The sequence below is a fragment of the Semicossyphus pulcher genome, unplaced genomic scaffold, assembly GCF_022749685.1.
Source record: "Semicossyphus pulcher isolate SPU_LCO1_2020_fin unplaced genomic scaffold, fSemPul1.0.p SCAF_2, whole genome shotgun sequence".
Taxonomy (NCBI): domain Eukaryota; kingdom Metazoa; phylum Chordata; class Actinopteri; order Labriformes; family Labridae; genus Semicossyphus; species Semicossyphus pulcher.
The window spans coordinates 24421836-24437060 of record NW_027211693.1 but is presented as its reverse complement, the minus strand read 5'-3'; the positions used below and the strand labels follow the sequence as shown (position 1 = coordinate 24437060).

Sequence of the window (15225 nt, the reverse complement as noted above, 5' to 3'; positions counted from 1 at the left end):
CTAATTTGTCCATGTACTATCTATTTATAGATAGATAGATAGATAGATAGTCAGTCATAAATGACACAAACATATAAGGTAAGAAAGTAACAAAATAAAATTAAACACCAAGCCTACACCTAACTATTTAAAAAATATGTTTTCATCTATTTGCTCAAGTCTCCATTTCTGGTATTCACAGTTGTTTGTTCCGGCTGAGATCAGTAGTATACACATACTTACATATAACGGTCCAAAGTGACCCTATGTTTAGAGTCAAATAATAATAGTGAGTTTTAGTATTAAATATGAAAGGCTTACCGGCCGGGAATAAAGAATAGAAAATAATAACAGCACGGTCTAAACTGGGGTGGTGAATTATAAGTAATAAAAGCACCTTTGGATATTCCTCTGGCAAATAATGCGCAGCGTGTCTGCGCCACCACGTGGTAGGGATAAGAACTATGTCATACCTGCTGTGAGTACACGCGGAGAGACGTGCAGGTGGATTTTTAATACATATGTCGAAATATTTATTACAACAACTAACAGAAAGTAGAAAATCATAATGTTTCCACTTTGATCAGTGCAGCAATGGGACCGATTTTGACCGACTTTGTGGTCATCTGTTGTTCACACACAGGGGAGACTGAGCTGTATCCCAAATGGAAGGTAGTGCAAAGTTACATCTACAAACAGTGTGTGCATATGGTATGCATATTTACAAATAGTTCAAAGGTTTCAGAGACTGAATAACAACTCACACACACTGATCAATTTATCAGTGTGTCCGAGTTGCCTCCTATCCATTTAATAAATTTTTTTTGCAGCAGACATTTGAACTTGCCTTAAAAAAAAGGCCCAGATGCCACAATTAATGGCGGTAACATATCAGAAGGTCTTGTTTGTCAAAGGCCTTTAGCGTTGGCTTAACGCCATAAACAACGTAAAAATGCAGGCTTTCCTTTTAAGCCCTGTGTCATTTCAGTTTATCTACATCTTAAACAAATGTCCTACCATTCAGTAACCTATTTTGTTACCCCGCAGGTGTCCGGCTGTGGTCAGCTGCTGGCTTTGCATGGTTTGTAATCCAGATTTGTCTATCATAGATTTCCTTAAAATAATCATAAGGAAAGGACATCCCATTTTAAATGTACAGAAAGGGTTAGTTTCCATCAGTACAAAATACAAACATGCATGTTGACAATAGAAGAAAGTGTGTCAATAACAGATATGGTGACCCTTTTATGTTCTGGAACACACAGGTTTAAATTTAACACTTAATGAAATGAATTTAAATGACCAGCTAAAATAGATTTATATGTTCAACTGGTCATATCCATGGAGAGTAAAAAATATAAAAGTAAGTAAAACCTCAATCATTACATTAGAAAATGCCCACGTGGAGACATCAGATAAACTTAACCTGTTAAGTGAATTATGTTATCATGTTAAGCAGTGTTTTTGTCTGTCTACTGCACCACATCCTCCAGTCCAGTAGGTGGCACTAATGCACCCTTGTGCTAACTTTCTAACCGCCAATAACCCAAAAATGAAGAATAAAGTTCTTACGGCGCGCGTGATTGCTCAAGTGTTGTCACGTGGATGCTGGGGGCGAGGGGAGGGGGGGCAAACATGGCCGACGAGTCGGAGGAAGTAAACACAGCTGTTGAAGATGGAGAAGCAAAACAACAGCTAGATGAAACAGAAGTTTCGGGCGTCGCCACCGACGGCGAGTCCGGAGACAGCGAGGAGCAGGAGCGGACAGAGAAGTCGGCTCCAGCGGCAGAGCCGGCGACAGAGAACAGTTGGTCGGCTCCGATCCTGTCACTCGCTCGGAAGGCCACGGAGACGATTAGCAGCGGGGTGAGCTATGCTGCTGCTCACAGAAATCCCTCACAGGGGTCCGCCGCAAGCTCCCCAACGGAAAGAGAGCCCGAAAATGATGTCAACAACACTTCAAAAAAGCTTCCAGGTAGTCTGCGACAGTTATTAACTCTTGAAACTCAATTAGAGCTAAGTTGTAAAATAATGCAGCCATAAAGTCCTAAATGCCACTTCCTCTTGGACTGAGCTAATGTCAGCTGTCAGCAGACGCATGACTTCCAGTATAAAACTTTGATTTTATGGATTGATGACCGTGCACAAGGTCACGCTGCTCTAACTGCCACTACATGCAGTTTTTATTCTGCTTTGCTTGTAAACATGCTTCTTTTATATCTCCTGAAAGCCTGTATTTGAAGGAGTGATCTCATTTCAGTGTTTTTTCTTTACAGTTCTGCCCCCCAAAGACCCCATGGCAATAGAAAGATCTAACCTGCTCAGCATGTTGAAGCTGAGCATCAAAGTATTAATCCAGTCCTCCTTGAGTCTGGGCAGGACGCTGGACTCGGATTACCCTCCTCTGCAGCAGTTCTTCATTGTCCTGGAGCATTGCCTCAAACATGGGCTGAAAGGTGAAAAGTGCTTTGAAACAGAATTTGTTTTTATTACTTCCATGCTAGTACCAGAGAACGCTCATATTACTTTTATTTTATTTATTTATTTTTTCAGCCAAGAAATCCTTCATCGGTCAGAACAAGTCAATATGGGGACCTTTGGAGCTGGTGGAGAAGTTGTGTCCAGAGTCTGTTAACATTGCCACAAGTGCCAGAGACCTGCCGGGCATCAAGTATGCTACACTAAGACTTATTCCAAGTAAAGCTACAGTGTAAAGAAGGCTCAACACTGATTATTGTATTTCTTTTTTATTTGCTTTCAGGACCGGTTTGGGGAGAGCAAGGGCTTGGCTGCATTTAGCGCTCATGCAGAAGACAGTAGCAGATTATATGAAAGCTTTGCTGGACCGCAAAGATCTCCTGAGGTTAGTAAAAATAATTGGTAATGTTGCCTTTAATAAAGCAGGTATTTCTTAAATCAATTAACAGTTAATTTCCCACATTTCCAATGTTTTCTTTTCTCTACTCACCTCATCTTACACCCTTTATTTGTCAATCCCTTTCTAGTGAGTTTTATGACTCTGGAGCGTTAATGGTGGAGGAGGAAGGAGCTGTGATGGGGGGACTCCTTGTTGGTCTCAACGTAATTGACGCTAACCTTTGTATTAAAGGGGAGGATCTTGATTCTCAGGTGAGTGTTGACAGGTTGTGTTGGCCTACACATGGTGCCAGCAACTCATTTACTGCATAAGAAACAATAGTGATAATTTTGTCTTTCCATTTTAGGTGGGGGTCATTGACTTCTCCCTTTATCTGAAGGACCCTGCCAACAGTGAGACTCCAAAAGAGTGAGTTTGGTTTTCAGACAGAATCACAGTCTCTGGCATATTTCCATTCCAAACAGACCTTTATGCACACTTAAGCCCTGTTTTTAATTCTCTTTTAGTGATGGTAAGATGACCGCCATATTAGATCAGAAGCACTACATTGAGGAGTTGAATCGTCACCTAAGTGGCACCGTCACTGACCTGCAGGCTAAGATGGACTCTTTAGAGAAGACCAACAGCAAACTTGTCGAGGAGGTGTGTGAACTAGTCATAGGATTGTGTCTGTACTTGGGAGGTGTGGTAAATATTGACTTGCTCCAATCAACTATCCACAAAGAAAGGATTCTTCTCATAAGTCAACAAAGCATCTGTGTGCATTAGGTGTGTTTCACCTGATGGACAAGTGTGTGTTTTTCTTCCCCTCAGCTGACAGCAGCAACAGACAGAATCAACTCTCTGCGGGGGGAACAGGAACACCTGAGAAAGGAGAATGAGTCAATCCTGCAGTCCAGCCAGAAAAAGGAAGAGGTCAGAAAGCATTTACAAAAAAAATGCAACTTCCTAACCACTCAGAATGAATAAGAAACAACATAAACAACTCTATTATGTGTTTGTTTTTCCAGGCAGCTCTTCAGGACAGCCAGGTGGAGCTGGACACGTACAAACAGACTCGACAGGGCCTGGATGAGATGTATAATGTGGTTTGGACACAGTATAAAGAGGAAAAGCGCATTCGCCAGGTCAGTTTTTAGACAGATTACAGCACTAGAGTAAAAAATAGAAAGGTGATTGAGCTGCTCGATGTCGCTTCTTCTTGTGAGGATGAGGTTAAGGTTGAAGCTCTTTTATTGGTGGGAGGCATTATCTGTAAAATGCAAAGTAGTCTTCATACTCCATTGTCAGTACAAAGTTAATATGAATCAACAGTGAGTTCTGTGTGAGGGTTGCAAAGCATCCTGATTCCTTTTGCACTGCAGGAGCTGGAGCGTGAGTTGGAGCTCCAGGTGAGCCTGAAGCAGGAGATCGAGGTGGCCATGAAGCTGCTGGAGAAGGACACGCATGAGAAGCAGGACGCCCTGGCAGCCCTGCGCCTCCAGCTCGACCAAGTCAAGACTCTTAACGTGCAAATGTTCCACAAAGCTCAGGTAGAAGCACTCAAGTACACTTTATCTTCCTCTTGCATGACCACTCAGACAGAACGCACATTAACACAGTCCATGTTGCTCTTAAGGACTCGCAACGAGAGGCAGAAAAAAAGCAGGCGGAGGCTGTGCAGCTGGAGCAGAAGATGGACGAAATGGAGAAAACCATGAAGGAACTAGAACAAAGGTGTGTATTGTGCATGTCTTTGTGTTTTACGATGATTCTTCTTTAAATTAAATTTTCCTTGGTGATTTGTGCGTCCCAGACTACAGAACTCAGAGCGGCAGCGAAAACAAAGTGACCAGTCAGACAAAGATATGAAGGTGGAGCTGGAAGGAAAAGTGGATGCTTTGCAGAAACAACTGACTGATCTGGATACACTAAGGTATAATACACTAAGAATAATACAGTTTGTATAGCTCATGTTTACACACTACAAAAAGGAAAGCAATTTACAGAAGGATTGAATAACTAAAAATAACATATTTGGCCAACATGACTTAATGCTCGACTGAAGGGCAGTTTAAAGACCAGCTAAGCTGCATAACTAACTAACCTAGCATAGCAAGTGGTTGAACCTAGCTTAGCGAGTGGGAGAGCCTAGCATAGCGAGCGGGAGAACCTAGCATAGCGAGCGGGAGAACCTAGCATAGCGAGTGGGAGAACTTAGCATAGCGAGCAGGAGAACCTAGCATAGAGAGTGGGAGAACTTAGCAAAGGGAGTAGGAGAACCTAGCATAGCATACTTTAAGTTCCATCAATAATTACCAAACAAATTAAAGATCAAATAGGTACACTTGTCTAACAATTATAGTATCTAAGCTTAGTATTTAATAAGGTTAACCAACTGACGACAGACAGATTTACAGATTTTGAGTTTCACCTTTTCAAAGTCTGAGTCAAATCTAGATTTTTCTCTTCAGACATTCAAGTCTTAAAAACTGCCAAGTCATGTAACTGTAGTACCCGCTTCAGTTCTTAATTAGATTAATATTTCAACATGAAGTTCTACATAGATATAGGCTTAGTCACTTCCAACTATCACAATGTCTCGTCCCTGTCTTCAGAGTGGGTTTGGAGAGCGAGCTGCGCACAGAGAGGGAACAGAGACAAAGCCTGCAGAAAGCTCTGCAGCGGGAACAGGACAACAGCATCGAACTCCGCACACAGCTGCAACAACTGCAGGGCCTGAACACGGTCAGTGTCACACTCACACACTCACACACTCACACACTCACACACTCACACACACACACACACACACACACACACACACACACACACACACACACACACATACCAGGGTTGGGCTCAGTCCAATCTTCTTTGGAAACCATAAAAAAACTTTAAAACGCTCATAACTAGAGGGTTCATATGTAGTTTCCTATCTCCATCCTGAAGTGTTCATTATGTGCCGTGCACTTTGATTTGCAGATTTGAATTGCATGGTCATGTATAAATACCAGGCACAAGCATAAATAACTCTTTTAAAAAGTCTGTATTTTAGTCACTATCAGGTTAGTTTAACAGATATTCCAGGATTAGTTTTTCCTACATGCTGCAGTTCAAGAGATTCTCCTGTTGGAACAGTTACGTATGTAAAAAACAAATCACTGCATTAGATTTTGTTGCAGTTCATTTGGTACGTAGCCTCTGCAAAATGTTGTTCATCCTATTAGTTCAACAAATGTTGGTAGCAAATCCTCAGTAATCCTGTACAGCGGTGGTTTTCAAACTTTTAGGCCTTGTACCAAACCAAATTTCCAAGTACCATTTCTCACTGCAGATTCCAACAATGTCACAACAAAGACCCACCTCTTTTCACTTCACACACCTTTTTTCATCTCATGTTCATCTGAAGTTGCAATATCATGGTCAGTGTTGTCTCTTGCCTAGACCTTGTAGGAGATTTCAAATGTAATAAAACATTTACGTCTAATGTAATAACACAAAAATATATTATTGCATTTGTCTGTAATTAAATTAAATGTAATGGTTCAGAGTTAGGGACTTGGGCCTCTTTGAGTGCAACTGTTCAGCCTTTAAGAAAAGCTCTTGCCCTCCACCAGTTGTACACTTACCAAGCTTGTGAATCGCTGCTGTCCAGTAGTGTGATGTTCTGGTGTTTGTTTTCTGTGAACTGATGGTGCAGGAGCTCCAGGATTTGAAGCAGGAGAAGCAGCAGCTGCAGCAGAGATGTGAGCAGCAGGAACAGGCTCTACAGGAGATGGGGCTTCATCTCAGCCAGTCAGTACTTCTGCTTTTATCATCTTATAATGTTTACCATGTCAGGTCATGAAGTTCTTATGTTGTGTTCATTTTTTTTAAGGTCTAAACTTAAGATGGAAGACTTCAAGGAGGTCAACAAAGCTCTGAAGGTAAATGTGAACAATGGTGTACTTGTGCAATAAATGCTGTTAAACTGACAAAGAAAAATAACCTTGTAAATTCATTGCTCCCATCAGGGCCACGCCTGGCTGAAGGACGACGAGGCCACTCAATGCAAGCAATGCCAGAAAGAGTTCTCCATCGCACGCAGAAAGGTTGGCTTCTTTTCATTACATTTCATCACAACATCTATCATCATCTTCCCAGCAATGTCAACTTGCATATGTTTGTGTGTTGCAGCACCACTGCAGAAACTGTGGAGACATCTACTGCAACAGCTGTTCCGCTAATGAGCTGGCCTTACCCTCCTACCCTCGGCCCGTGCGGGTGTGTGATATGTGCCACGCCCTCCTGCTGCAGAGGAGCTCCTCCACAGTTTCCTGACAAAACTGCTACAGGAGCTTTCTAACACGGCACATACCCATCCACAATAATTTCCATCTACCATGTTACAAGAGAAATGTCGTCAAACACTAGGGAAATGTGATTTGGTGATCCCTTTCCGCTGTTACCTGAAATTCAGGAACACTAACCTGTATTAAACAAGGGGCCACCTTTTTAAACATGAGCTAATATTCATTGTGCAGACAGTAAAAGTTAAGTTTGGTATATCTATGTGATCATAGTTTCTTTTGGATGGAGTAACATCAGTTTGATCATTCGGACTAGATAAACTGATCATTTTAAAAAGTAGGTTTTTAATTCAGCACGTGTAGATTATGTTGAGGTCCCAAGGAAAGGTCACTGTTGGTTTCAGCTTTTGTTGTGGATCATTTGTGGCTGGTTTTTAGAGTTAACACATGTACTTCACTTGATATTGATCAACTTGTCATACATCTACTATGTAACCGTTTTTGCAGCTACGGCCCCTCTGCTGGAAACATGCAAACTTGTGTAAATGACTGTAGAATGTTAACAAATCAAACTATTTTAGAATGTATTATAACAACGTTTTGTGGATTGTGTTAATTGCTACAAAGCCATTTTCTTAATTTGAGAATGGTGACCAAAAGTTTTATATCTAGATATTTGATAAATGAATAAAAGCGCCTGTTTCTCAATGCTTGTTTCAATTAGATATTCCAGACTAGTTTATTCACTTTGTGCACAGGAAATACAAATAGCATTTGAAGCAGTAGAAACCTTCATGTCAACAGATTTGAAATTCACTTGCTTTTGACATAACACTCATCCAGAGAAACCGCCTAACAGTCACACTGTAAAAAAAACAAAAACATGCTCGGATCATATGAAGTCTCAAAATTCAGATTTTAACTGGAAATAAAAAAGGCTAAACACGATGAGGATGAAACAAGGTCTAAACATCAGAAGACGGACATTCGGATTTGTTTTGTTCGTGCACTCAGACATTGAAACTAACGTTAAATCCACCAGCACAGGATGAGATAACTTTCAGGAACAGCCAGGTGCTTAGAGAACGATAACACAAAAACACACTTCCTGGTAATGAAAATTTAAAGCACGGTTTCATTGGTGTGTTAAATCAGTGAGGAATGGGGAAGACGAACAGCGCTTCTCTCTGACACCAGATGATCTCGCTTCTCTCTGAAGATCATCCACTTAAAAAAAAATACAAACCCTACCCCTCGATATTTTCAAAACAACCTCACCTGACCCTACCCTATGTTTACAAGGCGAGACTTGCGTTTCCAGTCCTTCCAGCCAAATGCTGAGTTAAAAAACACATCAAATTAAGGGGGCAAAACAACAAAAAAAATCTACATTCCCCATCCCCCGCCCAGTCCATTCATAGAGCCTCTGCTTCCTCCTCCTCCACCACCGCCATAGTAACTGCTTCCCATGCCGCCCTGGTTACCTAACAAGAGAGAGAGAATAAACACCATAGGACCGAGGAGTTCATCAAGGAGTCACACACAAGAACACACAGCTTTTATGTGCTTATTATAACACAGCTGACACTCACTGTAGTCACTGTAGCCGCCCATATTGCCCTGGCTGCTGTATCCCCCAGAGTACCCCGAGCTCAGCTGGCCACCGCTGTAAGACGATTGGTTCCCTGTAGAGAGGACACATCATGTTCAGGAGGATAATAAAGCATCATAACTATTTCATATGGGGTGTACAGTTGTGTGGTGCAGCTCATTTTGTGAGGCCAAAACTCTCCCAAGCTCTATTACTGACACTTACCCATGCCACCCATCATTTGGCTGCCATAGGCTCCATTACTGCCACCTGCTGTTGAGTTCAAGAACAGCTCCACGTAGCGGTGCTCTGAGGGGCAGACAGAGAGAAACAATGAACATCAACATTATCAAAATCCTTTTTTATAATTGAAGTGGTAAAGTCCTATTTTAAAATTTAAACTCACGCATGTTGGCTTTGTCTTTAGACATGGCTGCCACAGCATCCTCATGTGTTGCAAACTCTACATCCGCCTCCCCGGTTACTCTGCCATCAGGACCGATCTCAATATGAACCCGCACTGGATTCAATGGTGAGAAGAACTAAGGAAAAGCAAACAGTGACAGGTTAAAACGTGTGTATATGCAAATTTAACATCTGCAGCAGGCACAGGGTAAAGAGGATTTCAGTGTTAAAGTTGTCTATCATTTGGTCATTCCTCTGACTTACATTGTAGATATCTGTCTCTGTAGCTCTGTATGGTAGGCCCCTCATGTGGACACAGTGTCCTGTTGTGCTCTGGAAGGAAGAACCGCCATCACCGTACCGTCCATCTGATACACCTGTATGGAAATAATAGATTAGCAGGTCTCATGAAGACTGTACATCTTAAATCGTATTAATTCAACTGTACAGTGTCTGCATAAAGGAACATATGGCGACTTATTATTTTAAATGACTGCAAATTTAAAAATCATCCGACACCCACCTCCTCCGTAGCCCCCGCGACGCATTCTGTCATAGGATCCCCCTCGGCCCATCATGTTGTAGCCGCGACCACCAGAAGGCCGGTCGTAGGGCCCAGGTCTCTGCATGCCCATTGGCTTCCGCTGGGGTTCATAATGTGTCCGCACCTCAGCGCGGCTACTCTTGAAGATCTCAATGTACCTGAGAGCATAGAGATACCACAGTGAGGACATGGGGAATGGACTGGGCAAGGCTGCACTTGCTCAAAACTGATCAACTGGGCTAACAGATGCTGTCATGGTGTAGTCCATAGGTAGTTATATCTTTGAATACATAATGGTAGTTGTTAATAGGGTAAAAAAAAAAAAGAACTTATTCACTGAGTTGCAAAAATTAAGCTGTCCAAATTGATAAGGGCCTTATGACGTTTACACTTTTCTTATGGTTACCTGCAATGACTTAAAGATATCTGATTCAATAGACCGTCCTGTGTCCTTGCCATGACAGCCATTGTCCTGGTTTTAGAGGGACAGAGCGGGCTCCAGCCCTTCTGCAACCCACTCTAAGCATTACCTGTGACAGTGGGCTCCAGATCCAAGTGTACAGTGGCCCTTCTGATTTAACCACCAGGAAGACTCCTTACCATTTATCAACCTGGACTGATGTTTAGTGCAAAGACACCATTTGTTCTTCAAATTAACCGTGTTATCTTTTTCAGGTTTCGTCTCATATTTGTGAATGGTGCCAAAGCACTAATGTTCCCATTGGACATTGTGAATGTGTGGAATATGTTTTTTATCTAACATGGCTGTTCTATATGTGTGTGGTAAATAATACAAATATGCTTAAATCAGCCATGAGTTATATAGTGTCCGTTTTGCATTTGGATCACATGTTGAGGGTGCACACCATAAGAAAAGCAACTTATCCAGCCAACCAACCAACCATCCCCACCTGTGCCCTATTCTTTCCTTGTGTTTCTTTAGAGCCTTTTCAGCTATATCCTGTGAAGCAAACTGCACGAAGGCCTCCCCCGTACTCCTCCCCTGGATGTCCACCGGCAAAGTTATCCCATTTGGCACGATTTCCAACCCTTCAACCCAAGGACAGATAACCCCAGCAGGGGACATATTAAATCACATGCCCAATCACAGAGAGAACTTTCTCTAAAGAGAGAGATAGAAAACTTATGGAAAACTCTATACATCATCACACATACCAGTTCAGATTGTAACCAGTGACTGGCCATTGAAACGACTTACATTCACCGTATTTTGGGGATAAAATAGAAATGAGAGGATAGAGGAAGAATATGGAAAAGGGCACTATTTGGGACATCAGGCTAGTGGGTGTGTTGATGAACAGAGAACAAGATCCTGGTGAGTGACATGAGTTTAGTTACCGTTTGCCCATTAAATACTAATGCAACACTTTGTGTGTAGTGTAAATAAGAAAAAATGTATTTAAAAGACAAGTGTGAGGAAATGGGAAAAGAAACAATGACACTGGGGTTAGAGAGAGTTGAATCAGTGATTAGTGAAACCCATTCCATCATTAGTAAATTACCAGTAGGTACAAACAACTTAAAAACGTATCTGAGCCATTTTAAGGAAAAGAAGTGTGGAGAATGGGCTTAAGATGAAAATGATGTGCAAGGATGGGAAAAGGATGTTTGCATAACAGATCCGTGCCCTTGAAAAGAAACTAAGTACTCAAATATTTTCTCCATTTACATTAGAGCTAGATAACTTTTCTGGCATCATTTCCTCGCTGATCACCTAATTCTTTCAGTTAATTTTAAACATTAGGTAATGATCACTTTCCATGGCATATTGACCTCTTTGTAAAATCAGATGCAAGACTTGTTAAGTGTCCATAGGAGAAGGGAAACAAGAAAAGGAAGATGAAAAAATAAACCCAAAAAAATATTGTTTAACCGACATTACATTAAGGAAGTTTTACAAGTTACCACAGAGCAGGGTATATCCTTACCTGAGAAAAATTGTACTATCTCCTCTTTGCTGCAACCAAAGGGGAGCCCTCGGAGCCGGACGAGCCCATCTCCTGCCGTTTCTGGACAGTTTGGACCTGTGTGCTTCATGACCCAGTCCATCTCGACATTGTTGGATTTAAAAACTATAATCACAAGACATACAACGGTCAGCTATCACAGCATCATCACATTTAAAGGAGTCATTATGCGTAAGGAGTTGTACACACCCTCTACATATCTGTGACCCATAGTTTCTCTGTCCTTCTTCACTGCAATCTTCAGGTCTTCCTCCGTCTCCAACTCGACAAATGCCTCTCCACTAGGACGGCCCTCTCTTGTGTAGGTGAAGTGAATGCCACCTCCATTGTTGATGATTTTGCAATCTGCATTTGAACGCATTATCAAATCATTTTTTCTGATTGCTTTATATGAATGTGCATTTGCTTAAGAAATATAACATGCATTGATATGTACCTGAAAAAAATCTCTGTACTTCATCCACTGAGCAGGACCAAGGGAGGCCCCTGATACGTACTACATATCCCTCATCAGCCATGACTGTTGTCGTTCCCTGAAGGGAAAAAAACATACTAAAATTCAGCATGAGTATGAAACGCACATTAATGCACACTGGACTATTGTCTATAGATGTGTATTGTCTACACATATATTAAATTAGTACTGTAAGCTCTTTGCACTATTCAATATCCTGCACACCTGTACAGGTTTTAATCACACCTGTTGTACATATTTTGTACTATTTGTATTATACGTATTGCTTTTTATATTTTTATTCTTATTTTTTTTTTTATCTTATTCTATTTCAGTCTTTAATTACTTTTATTCTAGTTCTGTATTAATTGTTCTGCACCAAAATCACCAAAACAAATTCCTTGTATGTGTAAACCTACTTGCCAATAAACACCGATTCTGATTCTGAATATCTGCATATTCCACAATGTTTCCCTGTTTTCCACAGATCAACACAAGAAAATTCTAATATACTAGTTCATATTGTCTCACATTAGTGTGCTGGACTATTCCTTGAACACTAATATTCACCTAAATGGGGAAACACTAACATTTATTGGTGGCTTACACTACATGCTAAAAGTATAGATCTTTCATTTTAATGTTTCAACTTTTTAAGGTTAAAGATTTTCCCCATGGTTTTGAATGGTCACAATAGCCTTGCATGCATCTTGGTTAGTGATAATTTTGCAGCACCATCTTGAGGCTGTCTTTTATCTAACCGGTATAGGCAAAATCATATAACGTTGAACAAGCTCGATGTTGTGGCACTTCCATGCTATGAAGAATGTTAATATCTGAAAGTAACTCTCATGCAGTAGTCACAATTGCCTTATCACCAGCTCTTGCTAACTAAAAGAACAATAAAAAAGCGCGAGCCCGTAGTCCTTTGCTGTTAGCTAACGTTAGCTACACAATAGTGTGTAGCTAGCAACGTGACACGGTTTCGACAGTTACTAGAAGCTTGGGGATTTTGTCAGATATTTAAGGGTCCCAAAACACGAACATTTTAATTAATAATTTAGGAGATGAATTAGTTTCGACGACGCTCATGGCCTTCAACTAGCTAACTACCGCACCCACAGACACAAGAACAAAAGCGGCCCTCTCAGCCGGCGCCATGTTATTAGCCTTAACGGTTAGCTACAGCTAACATTCGCCAGCTAACGGTAATTTAGAATGAAAAAATATATTTAAACCGGTAACTATACTCTGCTGTAAAAGTTGCAAAATTGATATTACGGTATCCTAAGACGCATTAAACAAAAGCTGCAATTCTGAGTTTACCTGATTCAAGCAAAGATGCAACACGCTGAGGTATGTATGACCAGACTTGCGTGCGTGATGAAGCTGAAACCTTGTACTGGGTTGCCAGAGCTGCTAAGCCAGCCCCCCATGAGGAAGTATAACATCACGCACTCACTCAACTAATTAATGGCGCAATTCAAGACTGCTGCACAATCAGGTTATTTAATTCAAACAACCATTTAAAAAGATTATTTAATAATATTGTTCATGTTGCTGTGAATCCTATCTAAAACCCAAGAATCTCTAGTTTGCTTAATGTACTATAATAGCTCAACATTTATAGAAAGTGTGGGTTTTTAAACAAGCCTGGCAACCCCGTCTAAGCCTGGCCTGCGTCCACGCCCTAAAATGATGACGTTGCTGCCCTAGGCCCTGGCTGGCCCGGGCGGCATCTCCTGGCCTACAAATTCAACTAACCCTGTTTATAGTGGCCATAACTAAATAATAACGTTTTTCAGCGTCTTTCAAGGTAGAATACATGTATCACAGGCCTCGTTTCACATAAAGGGCTAACGGAGCTTATGTTTACTATATGTAAGCTAACTCAAACATGAGAAAAAACACTAGGCTATTTGGCCATTTTACTGTTAACGACCTGCCCATACAATTAGTCAACTCAAGCACCAGCAAAACACAACACATTTTTGAGTTGAGTGTGACAATGATGATATGTAACCATTACCTAAATAGCATAAGCTTTTTTTAGGTCGGCTATATTGCCAAAACCAGCGGCTGGTTTTGGTTACTTTGGGAGAAAGATCACTAGTTTTAAATTTGTGCAGGAGAAATAAACAAACCCCTCACAATCTTATAACAACCAGCTAATCCAATATGTTGGTGAGGGTGGGCAAATAATAAAGAAAGTCACTTATAGCTTTCAGTAGGTCATCTGTTGTAATTGTTGAACTCACTGAAAGGATTGGACCAAGAGAAGCATCCCTGCTGTCAACAACTTCAAGTGCCTTTTGGTAAGGTCCTTTACATCCTCCTGCATGAGAGAAGCTGTAAACTGACCAATGGCCAGATACTATAGAAATATAGTGTACTATAAGAATTATATCTGATGGAGGTAGAAAGAAACAATTTACACCAACTAAGTAATGTACTAATTTTTATGTATTGTTACTTGACTTTTTTATTATGTGCATTTATTTATATATTCAGAATACACATCAGTAGGGAATGCTGTCTTTTTCTGTACAACATTTTTGTAAAGGCTTAAAAAATACTTTCTAGTAACTTTTATAAAAATGTTATTAAAATTAGATAAAGTGCATTTATAATATTCTACTGAAGAGTGCAGCAAAATGTGGCTCTGCCATTTACAACATTAAAATACTGCTTAGTCATTATTTATTAATCATCAATTTTCACTTTTAACTGAACATGTACTTTAGAATAGTTACATTTTTTATAATACGTTTACCTTCAAATTAGCAAACTTTCAAGTTCAGGGGTTCTTAAAGAGAATTTTCCTATTGCAATATTCCTCTTAACACTTAAAAAAAAGAAAAGAAAAAATAACCAAACATGCCTCTACAGACGTCTTTTTGTCTTGTATTTTATTGTTTAATATATTCTTCCCCATAAGGCATTGCATACATATGAGCCATAATGATTCATAAAGTGTAAAGGTTTTCTGGGAACTTTTGTTGAGTGAGGCAATTTTAACTCAATATCAACAATTGTTGATGGTTCATAAAGAACAGTGCCTGAAATCAGCAGCCTTTCTGCAAATTTCTAACCAAAAAATCCTTACGCTCTTGGC

The 15225-nt window shown here is 40.6% G+C and overlaps 2 protein-coding genes across 2 annotated transcripts; one reads left to right on the top strand and one right to left on the bottom strand.

The window, feature by feature from the left end:
- The first annotated feature begins 1609 nt into the window (after positions 1-1609).
- On the top strand, positions 1610-7820 carry rufy1 (RUN and FYVE domain containing 1). The gene is made up of 17 exons (XM_069669235.1): positions 1610-1954; positions 2256-2435; positions 2533-2650; positions 2741-2842; positions 2985-3108; positions 3204-3265; positions 3364-3499; positions 3671-3772; positions 3868-3984; positions 4222-4389; positions 4476-4573; positions 4653-4772; positions 5455-5584; positions 6540-6634; positions 6717-6765; positions 6853-6930; positions 7016-7820. Exons 1-17 carry the CDS (start codon positions 1615-1617, stop codon positions 7157-7159), a joined length of 2163 nt encoding a protein of 720 aa, XP_069525336.1. The 5' UTR covers positions 1610-1614; the 3' UTR covers positions 7160-7820.
- Positions 7821-7839: 19 nt separating this feature from the next.
- Positions 7840-13499, bottom strand: LOC138597755 (heterogeneous nuclear ribonucleoprotein H-like). The gene is made up of 11 exons (XM_069669236.1): positions 13437-13499; positions 12093-12189; positions 11846-12001; positions 11618-11761; positions 10580-10718; positions 9648-9826; positions 9389-9501; positions 9126-9261; positions 8945-9028; positions 8721-8813; positions 7840-8612 (listed from the first exon to the last, which is right to left on the bottom strand). The coding sequence occupies exons 2-11, from the start codon at positions 12172-12174 to the stop codon at positions 8515-8517; spliced, it is 1224 nt and encodes a 407-aa protein (XP_069525337.1). The 5' UTR covers positions 12175-12189; positions 13437-13499; the 3' UTR covers positions 7840-8514.
- Positions 13500-15225: the final 1726 nt, after the last annotated feature.

What these genes read in the sequence shown, in the direction of transcription:
- rufy1 (XM_069669235.1), top strand. Translation starts at nt 1,615, where the DNA reads ATGGCCGACGAGTCGGAGGAAGTAAACACAGCTGTTGAAGATGGAGAA. An exon ending in GGGAGGATCTTGATTCTCAG is followed by an intron (nt 3,109 to 3,203) that starts GTGAGTGTTGAC and finishes TTTCCATTTTAG; the next exon opens with GTGGGGGTCATTGACTTCTC. An exon ending in AACAGTGAGACTCCAAAAGA is followed by an intron (nt 3,266 to 3,363) that starts GTGAGTTTGGTT and finishes ATTCTCTTTTAG; the next exon opens with TGATGGTAAGATGACCGCCA.
- LOC138597755 (XM_069669236.1), bottom strand. Translation starts at nt 12,174, where the DNA reads ATGGCTGATGAGGGATATGTAGTACGTATCAGGGGCCTCCCTTGGTCC. An exon ending in CAGAGACAGATATCTACAAT is followed by an intron (nt 9,262 to 9,388) that starts GTAAGTCAGAGG and finishes GCTTTTCCTTAG; the next exon opens with TTCTTCTCACCATTGAATCC. An exon ending in GGGCGGCTACAGTGACTACA is followed by an intron (nt 8,613 to 8,720) that starts GTGAGTGTCAGC and finishes CTCTCTTGTTAG; the next exon opens with GTAACCAGGGCGGCATGGGA.